A 25,986-nucleotide genomic window follows, 5' to 3' on the forward strand; every position below is an offset into this window, starting at 1 on the left:
AATTTCTTGAACTCATTTCAGTTTTCTTAATTAATTTGGAAAGAAAAAATTGCAAACTACTGTTTTCAATCATCCTATGTCAATCAAAATAATTGTGAATTTACTGCAATTAACACCCAAACAAACTGCATTAGTTTTAACTAAGATGAGTTCAGAGACCTATGGAACAGTTTTCTGGAACAGAGAAAGATCATGGCACATGTAGACAGTAAAGTGTTCAGAGAGTCTACAGAGCTTGAGCATTTAGAAGGTGGTTAGAGAGTAATAGAGAGTTTTCATGGTGATTGAACCTATCACCTAACCAATACACAGACGTGTGTCTTCAAAGAGCTACGGACTTATTTTCACCCTGTCTGAAGTTCCAATAATTGCATGGTTTTAGATGAAATGTTTAAAGGTCTTTTGCGTGATTTGTTAAATTTTTAAAGTACTATCCTATCTGAAGTAAAATTCAATAAATATGAAAATAAGCTGGCTCATATTAATCTGCAGCTGAAAATGAGTCATTTTGCAAGTTGTTTTCACTTATAATGTGTGCAGAAGCTTTACTGCATATTCACGGAGTGTATTTATACTATTAATTATATATTTATAGTATTAATTGTATAGTATTTATTATCTAATTACATAGTTTCAAAGAAATGTGGCAATCAATACTAACTACTATACTTGAGAAATAAATGAAACATTGTCTTCAGATACTGCAATGTAATTTGTATATTTTGACTGAATATCTACTTCAGCAAGATATACAAGGAATGTTTATATAAAACACTCCTGAAAGAGAAATTAAAAATAAGTAATTTGTACTCAGTTTAATAATAAACACAAGCTGCATTAAAAGAAAAAGATCTCATTAGCTTTTTGAAAAAAAAATTATGACATATACGATTAACTTTTCAGCTACTGAAGTACTGATTCTTCAGTACTAGAAATTATAGGACAATCCAAAGCGTATTACATAGACGCATAGAATCATTTATGTTGGAAAAGACCTTTAAGATCATCAAGTCCAACCATCAACCCAACACCACCATGCCCACCAAACCATGTTCTGAAGTGCCACGTCTACGTGTTTTTTGAACACCTCCAGGGACTGTGACTCCACCACTTCCCTGGGCAGCCTGCTCCAGTGCCTGACAACTAACATGTTTGGGGTTTTTTCGTATCCAATCAATGATAATAATAAAGGTTCCGTTCAGTCACTAAAACAAGCTGAATGTAAAAGATTAAAACATTTTATTGAAGGTTTTAATAATTTCTTATCCAGAGAAGGACAGATACAGGCATAGTAAGTCAAGTATTTTACTGCTCCCAGAAACGTTGAACATTCAAACCTTCTACAAACAATTATTTCAAATCAAAATAATGCACAATGCACTACTGTTTAGGATTTAAAAAAAAACACCAAACAACAAAAAAAAAACAGAAAAACTTTACAATTAAGGTGGTATTTTAACATGAAGATGTTGCATGTATTTGCTGACACGGTACCTGATACTAAAGCACACTTGGCAAAGTTCTTACAGGTGATGGTATAACCACTGCAACTCTTCCCAGTTAAAATTCACTTCAGTGTTTTTCTGTCTGAGCATTTAGATCACTCCTGCTCCCTCTGGAGTGGTTTGCGCTCTGGAGGTAGCATTGGCTGTAACTTCTGCCAGCGTTGTGGAGGCCAGAGGATATGAGTAGCTCGAGCATGTAGAAGTCCAAGAGAAACCTGCAACCAAAACATAAACCAGAGAGATTATTAAATACTGCAAATAAAATAAAATGTGGGAAGTACAAAGCACATGATGATTTGTCAGAGCAACGAGAGAATACAAAGGAGAGAACTTTGCATGCACAAGGAGTGTCTCGTGCATGTAATGAGAGGAAAAGAAAAACTGCTTCAGTGACAATTTCTTTTTTTTGATAAAAATTTCGTGGAACTCAGAATAGCTTGCTGAAATGCACTGGCTGTAACAAACATGAACTAGGAATGTTTTTTTCAGGTTCAAGAAGAACAGTTGGTCCAAACAGGTGAGGCGTTCCATAATCCACCTAAAGCTTTTGGTTATTAGTTATTCTGGGTACAACAGAACAAGGTTCAAGTATTCATTCTAAGTTAAACAGAGCCTGTGTCTCAGATTTGAGCTATGTACACTAACCACACCAGGACAGTGGCTTTTCTAAACATGCTGTGCTTTTTGTTTATCACTGTCCTTCAAAATTCCATTTTGTCTCCAAACAAAAATGGAAATTACTGTGAATCATAAATATTTCCCCAAGGATGAAAATGTTTTTCTGATAGAATTATTTGAAACATATCTACAAATCAAATATTTTTGAAGTTCTAGGACTACTTACACTTCATTCATATGTTTTGAAAACATGTTTTACTGTCTTATTATTTATTATTGTTTTACTTCAATAATTTTACTTCACTAATGTTTTACTTCAATAAATCAAAATAAAAGTCAATACTGATGTTGCTTACAAATGAATCACTTACAGGTGGCATAATTTAGAAAACTAAATTGCTTAGAAAACCTTAACAAAATTACAAACAAGGCTTTTTCCAAATATGGTATGAAATGACTAAACTAAGAATAACAGAATAGAACAGTCACATTTTCAGATTGAGATAATAAGACAGGCCTTCAATGTCCATACTTAACACTGAAATTAAGAAATTTGGTATGGAGTTAATCTCACTTAATTTGAAAAGCCTGCAGGATAGACTTCTGCATCTTAAATTATTTGTTTGGACTTCTGCTGGAGACAATAGTGAATAATAAGCTTCCCACCAACTATAAAGTATCCAGTGCCATAGAAAAGTTACAAACAGGACAAAAACATGGCTAGAAATATGGAATGTCTCTATATGTGAAAAGATTAAATAATTCAGACTCCTGAAGAGACAACAGGGTCAGAAGTCTATAAAATTATGAATGGCATGGATAAAAATGCTTAGGCCTTATTTGCCTATTATGTCATTATTTCTCATAAGAATGAGGAAACAACAGATGACATTATCTTAAAGTATTTTTAAAGCCAACAAAAAGGAAATACTTCTTCAGTGTGCACGATTACATCATACTTGCATACATTATACAGGATACTGAAGACACCAGAAAAGAATAACAAACTGGTTCAGAAAATAATAGCAGAAGCAAAGTCCATCACACATAACTGAACATAAACAAAGTAACGGTGTAGTCTCTATACTCCACATTAGGAAACACTGAGGGAAATTCTATACTTGTTTTGTTCTTATGCTGTAATTATCTGGTATTGGCTGTTGTCAGAGCCAGGAGCTAAATGCATTTCTGGTTTGAACCTGTACATTCCTGCTTAGATTTTTTATGTAAACTCAGTTCTTCAGTTCTATCCCATTTCTCATCACAAAAAAAGTGATTTCAGTAAGCAGGTAATTCAGCATTTTATGCAAATAGACACCAAATAGGCCCCTAGGAATATCTTCAGCTAATTTTCTTGATTTAATTTCATAGGATTAATGTATATTCACCAGTCTCTCTCTACTAGATAATCAAATCAGTGAAGCTGAAGTGGTCTATATCTAATTCCATATTCTGTAGCTTGATGAAGCAGGTGCTGAATTACTTGAATATAATTTGGTTACTTAATAACCCACGATATCTAAAAGAATCTGAAGTAGATCACCAAAATTGCAGTCTAGCAACATATTTCACTTGCTTGATCCTTTGCAGGGATCATTTGTTTCCCAGATCTGTTGCAGCTTTTTTCCTACATTTAAGCAAAGGACAGGCTGCTAAGTGACAACTCTTTTTTGATGGGATTTAGCTACCTTTTTTTTTAAGTCTTGACATACTTCTGTGTAGTTTGTTGGATATTTATGGAATTCACAATGTCCTTTATCTTAATTATCCCATAAAGTGGTCTGCAAATGTAATATTACCACGGGGATTTGTTCCCTGAGCATACAGCATGATGGCACACACATTACAGGCTGGTGCCAAAATATAAAACCACAGCAAATCCCACCACTGCATATAAAATGTGACAGCATTAGTGCAGAGAAAAATGTTAAAATACTCTTCTCAAACACAAATAACATCCCATTTTCAAAGCTCTGTGTTTTTCTCAGTGCATTGCTCGTTACTGATGTCAGTAGGAGGTCTGCACACAGATTGAGAATATAATAAATGAATCAAAACTTGTTTGAAGCTGAGGCTGGGAATAATTTTGCCCAGAGGATTACTTCTACTGACCATCATCTGACTTGAAACTAATAAAGAAATATCCTTCCTATAAAGCTGATTTACAGGACAACATGACTAGTGTTAAAAAGGAAAAATGGGTATTGTTGGGCGATGGAAGTCTTTACTAAATAACAAATGACATTGATGCTATAGGGCTTCTTTTATAATAACTTAAAGGCTCACTTTAAAACCACCTTGATGTTTGACTTCTGCAAACAACCTTAATAACTTTTGTCCATTGCCTATTATTATTATGTAGTTACCACAGCAGCCGTGAATTTCACGGAGGAAGAACAGAATTGTTCGCAGAGAATAACCTGCCCTTGTTAATGGGCTTACCCTTGTCAAGGTTAGGTATGGACAAAGGGTGAACTGAGAGGCTACACTTTCTGTTGCAATACTGAAATAATCTCTTAAAAAAGATTAATCAGTTCCCTTACAGTCATTATTTACTCTCTTTACTTAAGACAATAAATTTACCAGCCTGAAACACTATAACTATAAGAAAAATCAGTGCTTTACAGGCACAGATTCTTTGAGGAACATATTTCATTTACAGACATGAGTAAAAGATGCCAGCAATCTAAATAGTTGATTTTTATTTCTACATTATGATCTATTTATTATTCTTGCTGTAGCAACAACAGACGCTATGTTGAATTCAATCCATATTATTCTGCCTAACCTGAGCTGTTTGGGCGTTAATTCTATTTTTTTTTTTTTTTATCTTTGAATACTTAATTGAACAACTGAGAAGCCATTCTGTAAACACAGCAATTTTATCTGCAAAATAAGTTTTGAATGAATAATACTGTTTTGACACTGTTACTGTGATAAAAGCATATTTCCTCGGAGTCTGCTTGTTGTTAGTATGTTAGTTGTATGGAGACTGATTAGTTTTGGCACTGCATTAGGGAAAGATAAGCCTAAGCTTGATAGTGCTATCTGCAGTGGTATTTACAACTATCTTGCTCATTCTGTCCTAACAGGTTGGGATAAATGCACCTTTATTAGTATAGAGACTTATATTACTATCACTTCCCCCAGTTCCAAAATATGTCATTTTAAAATACTCATTGATTTACAGACCGTACATGCCACCTCTTCTTGTCTGTTTGCCATTTGACACCTTCACTGTCTCTTAGCATGATGCCTTTTCTAATCCCAAATCACAATGGGAACACCAGCATTCAGACCGTGCAAGAATCCTGTACAGATGTAGCATGCAGTGGCGCACACCAGAATTTCTACGGAAATCCAGGTCTTCAGCTCGGGTTTCAAGAACAGGAAAAGTCCAGGTTAGGATGTGACCCTAACAAGAGTATTCTCAACTTTCTCAGGATGTGTGAAGCCTACCCAACCTGCTAAATTCAGGTACTGCTGCTCCTAGTTGTGAGTTCACTTCACATTAGGAGCATTCCCCACAGATTTATCTTTGCTGCTTTTTTCCTTGAACCTTTGGTGACTTTGCTCTAGCTTAAACAGCCAAGATTTCAAATTCCGCAACAACATTGAAACAAGAAAGTACAGCACCACTGAATATAACCTGAGAAATGGCAATGCAGAACCGAAACACCCAAGCCTTTACAACTTTTTCTAAAGCTAAACATCCTAACTAGTCAGTTTGCTAATTAGAAGTAATAATAAAACAAAGAAATGAAAAACAATGCAAGAATGTTAGTTCAGCTGTTATTGTAGCCCTGTAAGCCAGTATTGCCATTGCCAGTTACACACTGCAGACCTTGTACCAGCCCTGCAAGGCCTCAAGATTAATTCCTCGGGCTTTGTCTGAACTTTCCTTGCCTGCCTGGAGTTTTGATTTAGCTTGTTTAGCTGCAACAATTTTTCTAATGATCAGGTGACTATTGACTAAAGTGTTACAGTTTTGCTTATATCACTTATATTTGTTTATATTTGCATAATCTTGCAGTATAATCAAAGTTTTCACATATACAGTAAAAAGTAATTATTCTGTGTGGAATGAAATATTTATGACTTTAACATAATAATTTGGCTTACAGGACTACAGGCATGGGATAATAAAGACAGGCTTATAAAAAACCTAGCAGTGGTCATTAAAAAAACAACTGACTGGGAGCTGGACAAAAAGGTTTTAAGGCTACCAATGAGGAAAAAAAAAAGTGGAGAAGAACAAGGAATGTACTAACATATGTAATAAAATATATAATAAATACAGATAAAAAGTGATGCTGCCAATCAATAAAGCAAGAACAAGGCAAAAAAGGAACACGTTAGAAAATATGCTAAATTAGCCCCAAGTGGAACTGATAGTGAGGAAGAAGGACCATCAGCATCAAAGTCCTCCTAGTGAAGAATTCTGGATGCCAACAACACACTAAACCACCCTTTTCCCTTCTTTTTGAGGAGGACGGGTGCTGCTTAGCTTAGGACCTAAAGGAGCAGCATAAACACTGAGAAAAGGGTAGATACTTGAAATTGTCTGTGTGACATTTTTAAATTGTGTTTTAATGAGACTTATTGTGCATGAATTTGATAATTTGGAGTGCGAATGGTAATAAATATCATTGTACCTAGACTAACCATATTAACAGTCTAAGTAAAATACTGCAAATTTACGATTTTAAAGCAGCTGTGAATTGGTGGCTTCCCGCATCAGGTAAGTATGCTTTTTTGCATACAGCAAAGTTCTGACTGTAACATTATGTTACTGCTGGTTTTCTAACTGAGACTACATAAACACTTGTTAAGTGGTGCAAAATAGAGAAAGGTTATCTTTCTTTTCCTCGCTTGATATTTCTTTTCGTATTTTTCCAAAAAAAAAAAAAAATGGTGATTTTGATGAAACCTTAATAAGCATATTTTGGTTTCACTGTTTCTTCTGCTTCCAAAAAACCCCCATTCAAAATCAGAAAAAAAAAGAAAATGAAATAGGCTATTTTATTATCTCCTTACAATGTAATTTGGTCTGAGGGGATTGTGCCTGAAATTTAACTTAGTTACTTCAATAAAAACATGAAATATACATGAAACATTTACATCTTTGTGATAGAAGGTCCTGTGATAATCATATTACAGAATACAAAATAACGTAAGAAATCTGGGAATATCTAGATCAGTCACAGAAGATAATAATAAGCAAATGTAATAGGAAGATAATAATAAAGCACAGCAGTAGTCCTTAACATTGGATCAACACAACGATCCTCTCTGAAGGTGTACTTGAATAAGTACTTGAATACAAATATACTTCTTCTGAAGAAGAAATACTAAAAAATACTATCTGAAAAATGATCTTGTTTCATTATGTTTAAGCCTAGAAAAATTTCAATATTCATTTGTATTGTTTCTCCTGCTCTCATTAATAAATGTTGAAATTGTACAAATCCTCTAAAATACCACTGGAAGAGAACAATAATAGCTACCCAAGAAATGACAAACGGAACTAAATTACAAGTGCCACAGATTATGACCTGGGTACTTGAGAAATATCATCAACAGCCAGAAGAATCACAATTTTAAAGGCATATATCAGCCTCTGGTTTTGAAGAGTCACTTTTGCTTTGGTCTTTTAAGCTGAGTTATATTCTGGCAATATTGCACAGGCCATCCAAATGCCACGGCCAATGATAAAACATGCAAATACAAAAAAATTAAAGTTCTCTCAAACCAAAAAGAGAGAAAAAAATATGAACAATCACAGTGTTTCAAATTATGCTTTCTATTCTCTAAATTAATATATTCTCATTACATTTTTTTGTTCATATGCAGGTTAGTAAAGAAGCTTTATATATACAGCCTTTCACATGCTCAACACTACAGAACATCAGTTGTATTAAAAATTTTCTTCTCAAATTTCCTGTTTCATAACGCTAAGTCATTGGGGATGGGAGGGAGTAATTCTGTAGCAGTAGAGGTCTGTTCAGACTATATTTTGCTGGCTGGATACCTGCTACTCCCCACAGAGGTTCTGAAAGGTGCCAATACACATTAGGTGAAAAAGCCTCTAATAGGGAGAAATCCTAGGTGATTTATAGATGGCACCATAGGAGCAGACAGATAGCTTTAATGAATTTTTCCAGATCTAGTAGTTCATAGCCCTGCTACCTATATCCTATTAGCTAATTAGCTGTAGTTTGACTATACTGAAATTCTGGAAGATTGGGAATGCCAAATTTGCATGGAGGTCGAAAACTGTGTGTAAAGGGACCAGGCTAATGAGAAAGGAGAGAAGAAAGTTCTAAAATATTTCAGCCCCCAAAATCTCAAATAAACCTCAGGATAGAAACACTTAGGCAACTATGCAGTGTTTCTGCTATAATACTAACAAAAATATATAGCGTGGGATAGCTATCTGTGTCAAATTAGATTGCTTGTCTTTAAGAAAGGTTGTTGCATTGGGTTTTGATATTAGATTGTAGGTGTAAAATGGTCTCACAGAGAATTCTCCCAGTAAATTAGTCTCTTCAAAAAATCGATACTTTAATAGAAAGTAAACATGATTGCTATTACATTTCATTTTCTGTACATGGTTGAACTTTGAAACAACTACTATCAAGTGCAGTAGCAGGAAAAAGGCTCAATAAAAATAAAATCCTGTGGATTACAGTAAAATCCCGGAGAAACCACTTCCTCTAGTAGAAGTATCTGGGATAATGAACAATGGCAGAAGAAACAAATATCCTTGACCTCCTTCTTGTATGAATGTAAGAATAACACAAAGATGAGAATCAATAGATTATTTTGTAAATAAACCCATACCACAGCAGATGTTCTTTAACTTATAGCAGCTCACTGAAGGTTAGCATAACAAGATGCTAACTAGCTCATGCATACAAAAAAAGTGATAGATTCCTTTCAACTACATAGCAAAAAGCTAGCGTCTTCATCATTCTTTCCTCTTGCAACTGAACAAATCAGACCTAATGGAGCCATACAGATCTAGTGACAAAGAAAAGAAAGCAGCCCATTAATTTTGTTAGTAAGTGTTCCATTACGGTTCCATTAGTTTGATAGCTGAAGCAGCAGCTCCAGCTACAGATAAAACCTCCCATATGTGTTTTCTTTCACAGAGCTACTGTATAATCAGTAAAGGTCCTTATTAAAGTTATCAAATTCAGAAGTGTTCATTTAGATAGAAAATATATTATAAAAAAAATCTGAAAATATATAAATTACAATTATTTTAAGAGTTTTAAACAGTGAAAATAGACACTCAAAAAAGACAGATTCTACACATATATGCACAGACATAATCACAAAATAAGATGTAAAAGAGGGAAATATATTTCAAATGCAATGGATGATTCCCAGAATGAATAAAATTTGCATGTTAGCACAGAGTAGCTATCTGAAATTAGTATAACAATTGTGACTGCTCCAATCCAACATGGTTTTGCAATTTAAGCTATTCATATCAGAAGATGTGAGCACAGTCACTGCATTGCAATAAAAGCTCAGGTTATTGATTGAATTGAAAAAATGTAATGTATTAAATATCAAAATAACTGGGTTGCATTCTTGTTTGTTCTATCATGTCTACATGCCTACGTTAAACCTAAAGTTACAAAGCGGTAAAGGAAGGAAATGATCACTGAAAATAGAACGTGTTTCACGTATGAGATTTTTCTACAGTTAGGTGTGCAGACAGAGACTAGTTAACGTTGAACCATAATTTACATTCATATAAGTAATGCAGATTTACAGGAATTCAGTATAGTGTATTTTTCATTCAATTCATGAAGAAATCAGCTGTCAATGCCATTGACAATTAAACACAGTAACAGGCTTGGTACAAGTATTCTCTGAGCTGAATTCTATCTTGATGCATTTTCTTGGAATTGTCAAGGATATGTTATTGAAAGGGACACTACAGCTAATTAACTTCTTCCCTCCTTCCCAGTTTCTTCTGTGTTTTCTAAAGACACCTTTTTAAAATAGAGGTTAGCATATAACACAGCACTACCACTCTTTTATCTTCAGTAAGTATAGCATACTTAGAAATTATTCTTTCTTGCTTATGATTAACAGGACCATTATGCTAAATAGGTCTACAAAGAGATTTACAAACCAATCTATTATTTATTTTAGATTTCTAGTAATAAAAATGGTGAAAGAATTTGCTTAGTGCACAGTATGACGTGCTTTGCATGCTGCATATACATAAATACCATTTAATAGTTAAAAGCTTTTTAATATTTCACTGGGTGATGCACAAAATTCCTAGACTAAATAGGATTGTCACCAAGTCATGTAACTCAACAGAAGAACAAAATGCACTAATAGCTTTCATGAAAGAGCCCCACATTAAAAAGCAGTAATATATTTGCAATTCAATATTTTAAGAATTGATAAACCAAGTGGCAGGAAACAATTATTAAAACACATTTATTATCTTCGCATAGAAAGTATTAGCTATATCCCAAATCTATGCATATTAATTATTCAGGAATAGATAAAAGCCTTCAATGTGAATTCCTGTTCAGCAATGTATTGTGTCAGTGCCAACAGACATTTTTCAGCTTACCACCACACTGATATTGACTACGTGCATTGTCTTTCTTGACGGAGTACTTAGCGCACTATGCAGAAATGTTATACGTATACAAATTAAGTCGATTTCCAGTTTTGTTCTGTTGCGCCTGTCATTAATTCAGAGTTTCATTCTAAAGCTTTGGCAAACACAGCGGTCGGTGCAACGCCGTTTTGGCGAACGGTGCAACGGGTACAAGGGAAGGAGTCGCAGAGCGGCTCCCAGAGCTCACACGCTACCCGGGCAGGGACCGCACTCGTCCTCCCGCTACACCGCTCCTCCGCACACCCAGTTCGTCCCCCCAGACCCAATCCATCCGCCCAGCCTGGTGCTCGAGCAGCCAGAACAGTGCCCTCCGCTCCGTCAGCCCTTCCCTGCCATGCTCTGTGCTTCCAGGAGAGCCGGGCAGGGGCGTCCCGGCACTGCTCTGGCCACGGAGATTTACCGCGATGCTCTGTGCAATACGGGGGAGAGCCCCGGCGGGTTCCTGCTCTGCTTCCACCGCACGCTCACGGAGAAAGCCGGCCCTGATGATGAGTGGCAAGTATTGCAAAGCTGAGCAAACAAGCTAACATGACAAATCAAATGCCACCGAATTTCCAGAAGTATGACTGTGCCGGGGATCATATGCACGCAAGCTAGGAGAGATGATATTTCAGACTCCTTCAGGGTAAATAAAAGGAAAGGAAGGAGTCCTACTGTCAGAAGGAAAGAGTAGGCTTCCATTTCTAGATACACTCAAAATCAAAAGCAGAAGGTGATGTGAAAAACCCCACGTATTATTACCTCCTGCTTCTAATTTATATTCTTCATACTATTTCCAAAAGCTCAGAAAAACACCTGACCTCATAGGTCAAAAATCAGGGCTATTTATGAACATACGGAAGTATCGGCACTAAGCGATGTCATGGAGAACATCCCATCCCGCTGCCGCCTCGTCCACGCCGTTAGGAGAAGCTCCGGCCTGAGCGGCTCCATCAGTGAGCACGGTGCTGGGACAGCATTGGGACCAGCAGACCCCGGGAGTCTGGGAAAGTTCCTTACCTTAAATTTTACTTGGCTGATACCTGGCAGTCAGTCAAGATCATGTTACAGTAATTATCAAATGCTGAGGTAAGAGAAAAAAAAAGAAGACAAAGGCGGCCAGTAGTAGCCAGAAAAGTTAATTCAAGGGAATAGGTGAGAAAATATCTCTTAATTAAAACAAAATGGTACAACACCTTATGATATTACAACTGTTACTGGGCAAAGCAAGCCTTTTCTAAAGCTAGAACTGTTCAGAAATTTTCAGTGATGATAGCTTGTGTATGTTCAGCAAATAGATCTGTCAGCCTACTCACAGCTTCTCCATTTTTTATCAGACATTTCAACAGTTTTAGTCTAATACAAGTGAGGTTGTTGCAATACTGTTAATAAAATATTTTTTATTTTCTCGTACCTTGAAAAGACGCCTGTTCAATAGACTATTCCACTTAACTAAATATTTCAAAAAATCCTACTGTGAGGTTTGCCTATATTTTCTTTTAAAATGGCATACAGAAACAGTTTGACTTACACAAAATATGCTGTTGGCAATATGAGCTATGAAAAGCAATGGGGAGTAAATATTCAATGAGCAGCTAGGATATCAAAATGTCATTAAATAGCTGCATGATATGTTATTAAAATTATAAAAGACTTTTTAATAGAGGTCTTTGTGTGAGGATGGCTAAAGCTCATCTAAAATGGTAAATTTCATCAAGATAATTGTGTATACGTAATCTTCCTGAGTTGATTTACCGGAAAAAATCTACATAAATACTTTAAATACATACAAAGATTTTTCTCCCCCTTATAGCTATAATAATAGCTATGAATTTAAGAATTCTTAAATACTTCCTCTCTTGTCTTTATCTGATTTATTCTGAATTTTTGTTAAAACTATGGAGAAGAGATTAAATGTACCAAACCAGCTTTTACTTTACTTGAAAAAACTATCTCCAAACATTCTGTTTTCCCTAGTAAATCTTACAATTATTTAGCATTCTGTGTTTTTATGATACTGTGACATTTGTCAAAATACAAGGCTGCTTGGTATAATTCAAATCATATAGCTAGTCTTTCACTTCATAACAGAAATTATGATTAAATAATTGACACTATATACTTATGAATATAATTTCCACATCCTACATAAGTAATCCTCTTCATACTCACATTTTTTTTCTTTAGTTCACTCCTGATTAGCTGAAGATAATGGCATAACAGGTTTTGCTGAGGAAAAAAGCTTCACAAAAATAAATCAGAAGTATAATACGATTCATATCCTTAATCAAATACTGTTGCAGTTCTTCTACGCAATCCTGAGTCTACAAGGATTGCACACCTCGCGTGTGAGATGATTGTTTAATTCTCCACAGAAACCTCCCTCGGTGAGGAAGCATGCATGCTTATGGAGAAGGCAATTTTGTAGAGAAGTGACATGATGGGTCAAGTCACCAGGCCTGGCCCACACACCTGGCAGCCCAGGTAGACCGATCCAGAGGAGGGGCAGGGGACCCGAGTCAGGGTGACGCAGCTCCCCTTCGTTTTGGGGACATCAGAAAAACTAGGAAGGACAGGAGGAGCCCATGCATAAGCTTCCTGACCATTCCATTAGAGGTCCAGTTAATTGGTCTAAACAGAGGTGCCTTCTGCCATTTGGGGTGTCCCAGGAAACCTCTACAGGCCACGGTGCCTCCTCATTCAGAAGGGCAGAAGCTTCTTCAAAGTCCTGTGCTATATCTTCCAAAGGCGCAAAAATGTCTCAGATTCACTAAGACGCAGGAAAAACTGTTTTGTAGACAGCTGGAGGTCTCCCACTGCTCTCTTTGAGACCTTTGGTATTCTCCTTGGCATATGCTCACCAAGTTTTTTTAGTTTTCCCCCTTCTCTCTCGCCTTCTTTAATATATATTTACATAATGAGACAGGATACTAGAAACGAAATAACTGAGCCATAGACTGCATCCTTTCAAAATAAAAAGTTATCTTCCTCATAAGCCAAACAGTAACCAGATGTGGTGGGTTGACCCTGGCTGGATGCCAGGTGCCCACCAAAGCCACTCGATCACTCCCCTCCTCAGCTGGGCAGGGGAGAGAAAATATAACGAAAGGCTTGTGGGTCAAGATAAGGACAGGGAGAGATCACTCACCAATTACCATCACGGGCAAAACTCAACTTGGGGAAAATTAGTTTAACTCACTGCCAATAAAATCAGAGTAGGAAAATGAGAAAATAAATCCGAATCCTAAAACACCTTCCCTCCACCCTTCCCTCCTTCCCAGCTCAACTTCACTCCCAGTTTTCTCTCCCTCCTCCTCCCAGCAGTGCAGGGGAACAGGGGATGGGGGTTGGGGTCAGTTCCTCACCCCTTGTCTCTGCCGCTCCTTCCTCCTCAGGGGGAGGACTCCTCACTCCTCCCCTGCTCCAGCGTGGGGTCCCTCCCACGGGAGACAGTCCTCCATGAACTTCTCCAGCGTGGGTCCTTCCCACAGGCTGCAGTTCTTCACGAACTGCTCCAGCGTGGGTCCCTTCCATGGGCTGCAGTCCTTCAGGCACAGACTGCTCCAGCGTGGGTCCCCCCGCGGGGTCACAAGTCCTGCCAGAAAACCTGCTCCAGCGTGGGCTCCTCTCTCCACAGATCTGCAGGTCCTGCCAGGACCCTGCTCCAGCGCAGGCTTCCCACAGGGTCCCAGCCTCCTTCGGGAACCCACCTGCTCCGGCGTGGGGTCCTCCCCGGGCTGCAGGTGGAGATCTGCTCCACCGTGGACGTCCCTGGGCTGCAGGGGGACAGCCTGCCTCACCAGGGTCTTCCCCACGGGCTGCAGGGGAATCTCTGCTCCAGCACCTGGAGCATCTCCTCCCCTCCTTCTGCACCGACCTGGGGGTCTGTGGGGCTGTTTCTCCTACATCTTCTCACTCCTTTCTCCGGCTGCCATTTCTATTGCGCAGCAACTTTTTCCCCTCTCTTAAATCTGTTCTCCCAGAGGCACTACCCCCATCGCTGATGAACTCGGCCTTGGTCCGTCTTGGAGCCGGCTGGCATTGGCTCTGTCAGACATGGGGGAAGCTTCTAGCAGCTTCTCACAGAAGCCACCCTTGTAGCCCCCCCAGCTACCAAAACCTTGCCACACAACCCCAATACTCCAGATTTAATCCACTACTTGACCATCAAGAGCTATATTTATCTCAAGGAAATATTAAGACTTGCTCTTAAGCTATACAGTGTGAGCAAGAAAGTAGTGGAAGATTAATGAATTCAGTTGCCTGCATATTTAATAAAATATTCTCTCCTAGTCGTAATCAAGCCATAGTTCAGCAAAGCATGTGCTGAACTTTAAATATTCAAGTAAAACACTTGAGCACATTATTAAATTTAAGTAAAATAAAATAAAATGAATACAATTTCCAGCTGATGATCCAGATTTATTAACTCTTTAAATTACTCAATTTTTCAGATTAAATGTAGCTATTAAGCTATTTTAGCAAGATATAACCACACAGGACTGCCAGGTCATCAGTACAGGAAAAGGATTAACACATTTAGGATCTGAAAGATCTAAATGTTAAAACTTAACACCACTAAAACTAATTCATTACATGGAGCTCTTTCACTTCCAGTAAGAAAATCAATGTAATTAAAATTCCTTCTAAGTGCTTACCTTTGTAACACAATCTCATTTAAAATATGTTGCAAATCCAACAGGTATTTTGTACCTCAGTGTTTTGGGGGACAGAAGTCACATTTTTGGTCAGCAGCAGACAGTATATCCATCACCATTGCTACGATGCCTGGAGATCCAAGTACTGTCTCTGAAATCAGCTGAGGAGACGGCAGCAGCGAAATGTGCAGACAGCACAGTCTGATACATTTTCAGCAGTCTGCTTTGGAGAAAATATAGTTCTGTATGTTTACTGAGTTGCTTTTTCTGCTTCAGGATCTTAACACTCAAAGCAGATGAAAATAGTGATCCGTATTTTAATGAGATCATTATGAATAGTTCATCTTCTACCTTGCTTTAGAGTACTAAATTTCCGTCAGCTATAGGTAAAGTGATGGAAAGATGGCTTTGCAGTTGCTTTGCAATGGAGGTCTGGCAACATCCTTGTAGCATCTTTGCTCTCCCACTACTGCACAGCTTAAGCAACCCATTCTGAGCTTGGTAAGAACTCTACATTCTTGTTTCCAAAACATTTTGTGTATTTTCTTGTTCGATGAGTCTAATGCTTATTGCTGTTGAACAGGCAAAACCCACCCCCAAACCTGCAAAGAAAGGCTGCCATGCTTTATTCCAAATTTCCCGCAGTGACCTAAGTTTTCATGGTGTCTGGAGTCACATACAGCCAGAGGTGAATCTGAAGCTGCCTTGTCCTCCAAAGTCTCACCATCTGGTGGTATGCACCATTAACCCATTTGAAGAGTGAATCAATCTCAAACTGGAGGCTGCCACACTGTATGTTTGTAGACATGAGGATGCGATTTTAACCATGAGTCAAATACATATAATGAGTCAAAATCATGCTACTCTAAACGCAGCAAGTAAGTTGGTAAGGTGGAAGTTGGTATCTAATGATAAGGCAAAATGTGATTCTTATGAAAAGTGAACAAACACAGGGCCAGATTCTCAAGAGAGCTGGAAAAAAAAAAAAAGGAAGAGGTAGATAGCACCAAAACTTTGGATGGGAGTTTAGAGTTGCTTGAACAACTTGCACCCCGAAGAAGATTAGCTAGAAGAAAGACTTTCTCCCCAAACTTCAGTAATGGCATAAATTCAGTGAGCATTAGCTGTAACTGGAAAACATTCCCAATTAGTACTAATACATTAAGTAAGAGGGTAAGAGCTTCAAACTTATACTGAGCAAGAATAACCTTTAGCATCCATTGCAACAGCACACTCCAGTGTAGCAACTGCTATGTTCTACAGCAAGGCAACTCTCTCTGCAATCTCAGAATACTTTACATCACCTTTCTTCATAGTCTTTGCCAGGTCTCGGCAAAAATTAATTCACTGCTATTGCAAAGCTCTCTGGTACATGTTTGTGTAAGGAACTTTTTATGTACAGATCGTATCTGGATAGTATCCTGGTGCTTTCTTCCCTGGTAAGTCTGGCTACAACTCCTGAGTGAATTCTCCTCTGATGCCATTCTGGCAGTCCTGTTACCCTTCCCATGTTTGTGCCAAGAAAGGGGGGGACCTCCAGCTGGCCTCAGTTATTCATCTTCAAGGCTTCCTAGTTGCTGGCTGGTAGCATCCCCTGGTCAGAAGATGCCACCAACCTTCCTCCACTGCTGGGCAGAGCAGCACCCATCTCTGGTTCCCAGACTCTCTGCTGCCAAGCTCCATTATGCAATGGGAAGGGGATCCCTTATAAATCCCCAAATACTTCTATGACAAAGGGTGGAGAACAAGGCATAATCACAAGCAGAATCTGGATGACAAGGAACACAGAAATAATTTCCAAGACAGATTAATTTCCAAGTTCAGCCAAAAGGTAAATTCTCCAACAAAAAAACGGCTAAATTCTGTGGCATCTGAACAGATATTTAATTCTCTGGCCACAGAACACCACCCTAGATTAGACCTTGATTGAGCTTAATGGGGCATGTCCTATCTCCCTTGTTACTTTTTTAAACCTCATCTAGATTCAGGAAAGCCATCTCACCTGTCTGATTGCAATGAAAGCAAATTGCTATGGTCATCTTTTCAATCATAAAGAGTAAGGCTTTTTAAAGACACCTTGAGATTCTCCTCAACAGAGAGATGAAATAAACATGAAATTTGTAGAACATATATTGCATGTGCTATAGCAAATATCCTGAAAATATATCAGAAAATAGAAAATAATAAAAGTGGTTCATTCTCAGGGATAATATTTCAGCTGGCCTCAGTTATTAGCTTTAGTGCTTAAAGAAGCTTTAATGCTGCTTTGTTTTTCAAATGTTGAGGTTATAATACATTCAATTTCTGTTAAGTAAAACTTAATCTTGCCCAGCCCCTATGACTTTATGTTTATTTAAAGTTCTTACTACCCTGTGCTATGGCATTATTATCAACACTTCTTAATCACTAATATTCATTTCTGAAAATGCTAAACCAAGCCCTCGAGCTGATGAAAATGCTAGACAGGATGTACATCGAAATATAAGTACACAGAAATCAAGACATTCTTTTAAAAGTCAACATCTTCTTAAAGCCATGACAATCAAAAAAAAGTTCAGTCTCCACTTAGCATTCTTTATTACATTATACACACTCATTTACGTAAGTACAAAACATACGTAAAATGTTCCTTTTGTTGAGAGTCATGGACATGAAGCTACTAAGGAAGAGATATCAGAATGTCTAGTATGTCAAATTGCATCTTACTTTAACTAAATTTATTGCTGCTACACAAACAAGGTTGAGCCTATTTGATGATTATCATTTGAGATCTCTTATTTAGAAACATGTCAAAATTAATCCCTATTTAATGAATTTTATTGAAAAGGGTTTCAAATATCAAAATTCTGAAACATGCTAATTAGAACTATTTGTAGGTAATTAAAAATGATAGCTTATAAATAAGTTGTGATTGGATCCTAAAGCCATGTCAGAAATAGTGCTCAGATGACAACCTGTCAGATAATTTTATGCTTAATACACGGGCCCTGCTGATCACTAGAGAGTGACATTTTTACTATTCTCTTAAAAAAAGAAAGTTAAAATTGCTGCCGTCACAAGTACTTTTTCCCTTCCTTTTCCCTCCTAGTTCACGACACATTGACATCATCCACCTGAACACTAGAAAATCATTAATTACTCAGTTTGTGTCCTCCAACTTGTCCATTATCAAATGCCACTGTTACAATGTAAGAGAGCCATACATTGAACGGAAAAAGTTACCAACATGTTCATGAAGCCTTAATTTTTCTCTGTTTGACAGAGACACTAACATGATGAGCTATGGCATTTCTGTGTAAAATCCTTTTTGGATTTGGACTGTGTCACATTGTATCAGTCAGGAGTCAACAAGTTTGTCATGACATCTCACCCATAGGGAAAGCTAGGGTGTGAGTTCTTGTTTTGTTTTGCTATTTTAAGAGTAAGGCGAGGATTACAGTAAAGGTTCTGAAGACTCCTCAGCCTTCAAAGTATAATATAAAAACTGTCTTAAAATAGATATTCAGAAATATGAAATGCCCTTTATTTTTCATAAAGAAGCCACTTGAAGCTCAGAGTGTTTCAAAATGTGCTTGCTAACCAAAACGTCAAAACTATTTTTGTTAATAATATTTATTTTTTATTCTACATGAAGTCAATTAGATGACAATAAAACAAATTAATATTAAATGTAGAAATAAAAATAAGAGTATCTTTATTAAACAAACCAGGGACAGTGACAGAAAAATAAAAATTAAAAGCTCGTAATTTTTTTCAAAATTGCTTGATTATTATTATAATTTTTAAGTTTTTTTAAGAGACTAATTCTTGCCATTGGTGTGTCTCTCTGCTACCCAGGGCCAATAATATATCTCTGTTCTTTTTAAATAATGATACATGTTGCATATAAAAAGCCACCCTGAGCTGTGGATTTCTTAATGTCTTAGTTTCAGATGTAATTTGAACATTGACTGGAGTCCGGAACCTTTCCTCAAACTGATTAGTAACTTACTTGAAAGCTAGTTGCCGTAAATTTGAGCAGACTGTTCCTGTAAACCAGTGCTATTCATCATGTATAAGGACACCTGAATCTGACCCTAAGATTTATTTCATTTCCTCTGTAAAATGAGAGATTAAAAAAAAAAATTATGGAAGATGGTAAAATATGTATATGTCAAACTTCACCTCTTGAATCTTACTGGTTTCAACTATTAATTTACAGAGCAGTGTGAGCAGCAAGGCTTAACAGTATTATTACTCTGACATAAGTATATGACAGCCTAATATTGCGCTGCATTTTGCTTTTGATGAGGACTATTATTTCCAATAGGCATAATATGTAACAATACCACAGCTTGTCATGACTTATCTGAGAACCATGAGAGCTTGCAGCAAATACATGAGATTTATGAATGTCTCTAGTACACAGGCACTGTTTTTCATGGTACTTAGTGAAGTGCTAGGTAAACATAGTGCTATTCATCAGAAAAAAAATAGGAGGAAAATATTTAGTGGAATTTTAGGTTTTCCAAGAAAAAAAAAATCCCCCCTCAAATATTTTGATTTCTGTTACAGAAATGTGAATGCTACTAAAAATTCTTTTCAGCATTAAAAAGTGTTGATGACCTGAGGGACTTGTTTAGAGAAGTTGTTTATCTACCAGAACAAAGCCTTATGCAAACAAGGAAGAACACTTGTTCCCCCTGAAATTTCTGAACCTCCTGTCCATTTATATAAGACAAGATATGAGTAGTGAGCAGCCAATTGCCTCACAGGCATTAGACTCAGACAGCTATTAGAATATAGTGCAGACTACTGTAAAATTTACAAGCCTGACACAGAGCTTATTAGATTTAAGGGATATAATTGCATTTGTTTCAATGGACACTGGATTTAACCCTATTGGTATGATCCAATGTCTACTGAAGCACATGGAAAAATACCTACAAAAGGAATCATACGCAGGCCCTATTCAGAGCTCCTTGGGTGGATGAAGAGAGAGATTCAAAGATTTTTACCACTATTATCCTGGGCTTATACTGTTGCATTTTTTCCTAATTCAAGGATACTTGGTTTTACATAGGGAAAGTTCCCTGGCAATCACCAGGGAACAATTTCAAGTAATTTATCTGCACTTGGAACACATGCTGCAATCTCACCTTCTTCAGAGAGATTGCCTACATGAACATCTCTCTGACCCAAAAAAGAGGTGCTTGCATGCTGGAGGGATAATAAATCAAATACCTTAGGGTTTTTGATTGCCCCTAATTAACATAATTCATGTCCTGAAGTAAGACATAAGAAAAAGACTGTTTTAACTTGACAATTAATACTTTGTGCTGAAGTGCTCTGATACTCAAAACACAAATGTGAGAGAGCAGTGATTACTGATCACAGTATTAACATTATTTGGAGAAGTTTAAAATACATATAAAATTTTGGAAATTAAAGTTAGAAAATTGAGTTTAAGAAAAGATCTAGGTATAAGAAGACTTGAGGCTAAATGAAGACTGATTGAATTGTTTGTTTACTAGACCCTCTCCCAACATACTCTTGAAATCCTGTGAGAACTTCAGCAAGCTTGGATTCTCCCACCTAACTCAATAGCCTGAACTGAAAATCATGCTAAGCTCTGCAGACAACCAGTGCAAAGACAGGACCTTGACATAGTGATGTAGACCTGTAGTAAGCTCTATCAGTCTTCCCCATTTGTCTCCATTGACTGTAGATGGAGGCTAGGCAACTGTGCTATTAATTTGGGTGTCTCTGTTCAAGGCTTACAATTAGATTAAAAGAATCTGGGCTTTTATATTGACTTCAAAATCATGTAATGTTCTCCATTAAAATCCATCTGTTCAAAAGACATGCTCAAAATAAATGCAAGACATCATCTGACATTAAATTAGCTTCCTAAATGACTTGATACTAAATTTAGAGAGGACAACAGCAAAGCTCCCTTTGGACTTCACTGGCCCAGGACCAGTATATAGTAACTGATATTGCTTTTCCCAGTTTCATGAATAATTTGTGGGGGTTCTTTTTGTCAGAAAAATCTCAGAAGTTCTTCTTTTTAAACTGCAAGCTAAAGGAGAACAGTAATAACTGCAGGTGGATTACTGAGTGTAGGTTACGGGGTTTGAAATCTTAGTGACCTTGAGTAGAATCAGGTTCCAAATGCAATTCGTTAAATACTATTATATTACATGACAGCTCTGGGAGTGAGGGAATATGAGAATAGTAAAACCAAAGTCCCTTGGGGTAGTCAGATAAAATGTAGCAGAACCTGTCTAAATAACACATTTGTTATATCTAGTTTTGTTGCTTTAAAATGCTTTGCTCAGGAAGCTGCTAAGCTCAGTGGAAGAAATCACTTCATCTCAGCCATCACAAAGGCATTGTTGTATACTGCCTCTGTTCTAGCCATAGCAACATACTGCCACTGAAAACTAAATTAAAAAAAAAAAAAAAAAACTAAAACAAAAATCAGTGGTGCAAAGTTAGATTAAGAATATTCATTTCAGAATTAAAACATGACACATTAAAACCAAAAAATTCTTGGCTATCATGAAATCACCCAGTTTTCTCTTTTTTTAAAAACTGTCAATTCAACCTCAGTTCCCAAGTTTTCTTTTTTAGATTCCACTTCCAGTGCAGTAGATACGTCATGTTTTCTCTATGGGACCACATCTGAAATGAGTCAGTCACTCTATACTACTCACAGTCAAAAGAACTTCATCTAAAAGTACTTTAAGATTGGATCTTTTGTGTGAAGCCTAAGCAATCTGTAGCCAGTGAAGAATAAAAATATATTGAGGATTCACTGCCAGAGATGCAATCGTGAGATGCAGAAATATTGCTGGAAAATATCAGAAGCTGGTGTGCCAGGGAAAGTTTGGGTTTCATCTGCTTTTAGAGGATTCTGTCCAGCCTACGTACTAATTTTATATGCCAGGGTACATAGATAGGAAAAAAAGTATCATACACAAAATTCATCAAGGACTGTTCTAACATAAGAAATGGCTAATTTTTTATGAAAAAAAGCATGGCTAATAAAGATATATTTTTATTTCATTTTTAGATATGTGATAAAGTCAGTGTCAACTTCCTAGTTGACAATGGAGCCTAGTTTTACTCCAGGTTAATTACCATGTAATTCTTGTAGTCATTCATAGTTATAATTGTTGTATATGCTTCTATTAAGCTAACAGGGACTATAAGTTTCATTTTTCATAATATTTGTAAGGTTTAAGTAAACTAGAGGTTTCTATTTTCAGTTTGAAAAATAAAAATCAAGTAAAACTGAGAAAAAAAGAAGTGGTTATACTTAAAGATTTATGCTGGAACTCTGTTTCTGCAGGTAGTGCATGAATATTTTCTCTGAAATGAAGTGTCCTTGATATACTCTTCTTGCACTTTATACTGTTCTGTGAATTATAGAAGAACCCACACTGGCCGTGTATGTTATTTTGGAAGAGTCACTACTCTCCTTAGAAGCAGACTGAAGTAAGGAAAACTGAATCATCCAATCAGTAGTCATTTGGTACCATCATAGAGTTGCCCAAGGGAAAAATGAAAGTTCAACTTTAAAATTATCTTGAGAAATAAGCCTTCAGAAAGAGATGTAAGCCAGGTTAAAAAGGATCAGGACATTATTTCTACAAAAGCAACAACAACGGTCAAGCAGACCAACAACTGAGACTTTTACAGCTAATTGAAACAAATGATGAAGTTCCTAGAATACTGTAGCCTTTCCAACTGAAGATCAAAGAAAGGCTTGTACCAGCATGTATTAAACATAGGTTCAGATTTTCAGGTGATTTACTGTTTTTTTACTAAGTCACTCATCAATATATGCAAAAATTCACACACCCCCTCAAAAAAAATCTTAAAAAAAAATATTCCACCTAATAGGTCACTAACCTTGGTATCTACAGAAGTCGTAACAATTTAAAAAGAGTAATAAGAGCTAAGACATTAAAGACTGTAGAAAGGCTGGCACTGTCCAGAGGATCCAGTGCCGGTCTTCTGAGTTCCTCAGCTGGGGAAGCCTCAACTTTTTGCAAAGAGTGAGTAGACTGCACAGCAAGGCAGCTATCACGTCCCATGCATCAGGGAGTTCTCTGTTTAACAGTGCTACTCATCTCTTCAAGGAGGCACAATTTGAGGATAATTTGGAAATGTTGTTCGATCTGCAAATTAAATTGCACTTCCTATTTCACAAATACCAAGAACTAAGTAGAAGTCACCTTCACTTTTTCTTTTTCTATTTAACGTTACTTTTGCTGCAAGAGGCATGTAACCCACAGCTTTCTTGTGCCTGACCATTTTTATTTTTGATCCATTTTAATACACTGTAATAATCAGTCCATAGAGACCAGTTTCTTAGAGTAAAGATGATGGGCATCTCTAGACTCAACTAACCTAAGCCTAACAAACTGCATGACTGCAAACTCTATAATTTCCTATGTACCTCCATGTCACCCACTTTCATGTTGTCCCAGCTTGTACCTTCATTGGGAACACAGCTTTGCTCTTATACAGAGGAAAAGGTAACAGTAAATTCAGGAGCACATGAATGCATGGATCATTGCATGCATAGTAAAACAGAACTGGAGGTAATCTGCTGTCCAGGGAAAAATATGATTAAATACCTTTAGCTACCATTTCTCCAAGAACAATCTTGGAAACTTTTGTGTCTCTCTGGACTAAACAAACCTTCAGTTTCACAGAAATTCTGAATGTCCCTGGAAACCCTAATAAAATCATAATTTCTATTAAGCAAAGACAAGGCTAAAGTGATATCATTCCTTAAGAAATAAACTAAAGCTAGGATTAAAAAAGAAAATGACTGGATTCTCCTTTTATCTAATCTATTCGTTTTATCTGAGTCATTGAACTATGCACCCTTCTAAACCAATTTTATGTTTTAAAAATAAAGCACTGTTTCAGTAGATTTGCTAGGTTCAGATTCAACACTTTTATGGTAAAGTGATGAAGAAGGTCTGTGTGTAAAAAGAGGTTCCATTAGAAATGTTTTCTTACAAACATTTAGAATATTACCTTGCATGTCTATACCTAGAGGCAAGAAACAGTAGCTATTACACTGGGTAAGTCGTAAAGTATTATGAAATGCACTATATTAAGAACTATAGCAAACATTAATATTTTCATTTTTATTTTAAACTATCATGCAAAGTTAAAACTCTTTTTTTTCCTAAACTGCAAAAGAGAATCCTCTACCTTGTCAAAGCAAAGCTCCTTTAAATAGTATTGTAATATTGAAATCCTAATGCCAGTGTTGCTAGTTTATATGCAACTGGTGGCCATCTGACTGCTGATATGAAGCCAGTTGCAATATGCCTAATAAGGACTGATCAAAGTTTACTACAGTTTCCTGAATTATTTGTATAGAAACTGCAAAAAAAAAAGTATTAAAGATAAATTTCCAGAATATCTGTAAACTCTAACATTATGTCTAAAAAAACCAAACCACAAAGCTATGCAGTCTGTCCAGTACATCCAGCACCCTCTCATTTCTCATTTAGAGCAGAGAGAGATCCAATCGAACTTGCTGGCTGGGGAGTGGATTTTGCAACCATGTGGCCATGAAGGAATCATATGACTCTCAAGTGGCTGCTAATTGCCAGTGTGGGATTTAATTAAATATCTCAGGACTTTTTGCAGTCAGAAGCAAGCCAATATAAATAAAAACCAGATAATCAATGTCAGCAAGACAATAAGAAACTGATATTGTCCCCATTTGGTGGCCTCTAATATGTGTCTGGAAGTTTCTGTTCTCTAATAGAATAAAAAGAACATCTTTTTCTTTGCCCGAGACACTGAAAATGACAAAGTGGAGCAAGCGAATAAAGAGCATGAAATAAAGCAAATACAGCAATATATGAAAGATAATTTCTCAAGTAACAGTATGCAATCTTGTGCCTTTGACAAATCATTTTGAACAATGAGTAATTTATGGCCATGAAAGGGCAAGCACTTTCCTTCATTCATTTATTTGTTTTATTCCCCGTAGGATACAGCAAATAAATAAAATTACTTCTAAAAAGCCATTTTCCATTGCTATCTTTTACGCCTTGAGGAAAAGAACCAGAAAATCCTTCAGCTTATGAGCAAACCCACTTACTGTCATACATTCCTCCCTTTTCTCACTCTTTGTAATAAATTCAACAATTTTTTGTGATGTCACAGGTGTTCTGAAGAAAAGTAGTATTAACAGGTTTATTGTTTCACAAATTTAGATTTTTAAGATTCTTTAAATCATTAAAGCTGGGGCATTTGGACAGCAAAACAATAATTATTTCTCCTATTTGGGGAAATACTTTCTTCTCCTTCTTGATTTGGAAACAAGTCCTGTATATCCTGGAAAGCAGGATCAGTTCAAAACATTAAAAAAAAGAAAAATCTTGAAAGCTATTAAAACAGTAAACAATTAGCAACTTGTATATAATTCAAATTATGTAAGTTTAATCATCAAAATCCAAATGTAGAGCTATTTCCACAGTGACTCACTGCATATTAATTAACAAGGTTGAATATTTGGCATTTTATTTTAGCAGCATCACAACAA

The 25,986-nt window shown here is 36.7% G+C and overlaps 1 protein-coding gene across 5 annotated transcripts in view; it reads right to left on the reverse strand.

Annotated features, from left to right (window-relative positions):
* Positions 1–1,134: 1,134 nt before the first annotated feature.
* Positions 1,135–25,986, reverse strand: part of IMMP2L (inner mitochondrial membrane peptidase subunit 2) — a 466,489-nt gene continuing 441,637 nt past the window's right edge. For 2 of the 5 annotated variants that reach the window (XM_075059110.1, XM_075059109.1), the window contains exon 6: positions 1,145–1,720. In XM_075059110.1, coding sequence (XP_074915211.1) covers positions 1,601–1,720 — 120 coding nt within the window. In that variant the 3' untranslated portion in view covers positions 1,145–1,600. Of the gene's footprint in view, positions 1,721–25,986 lie in introns of all 5 variants that reach the window. The other 3 variants (XR_012654631.1, XM_075059111.1, XM_075059107.1) reach the window with 3 other exon arrangements.

This window comes from Buteo buteo, chromosome 28 (genome assembly GCF_964188355.1).
Source record: "Buteo buteo chromosome 28, bButBut1.hap1.1, whole genome shotgun sequence".
Lineage (NCBI taxonomy): Eukaryota > Metazoa > Chordata > Aves > Accipitriformes > Accipitridae > Buteo > Buteo buteo.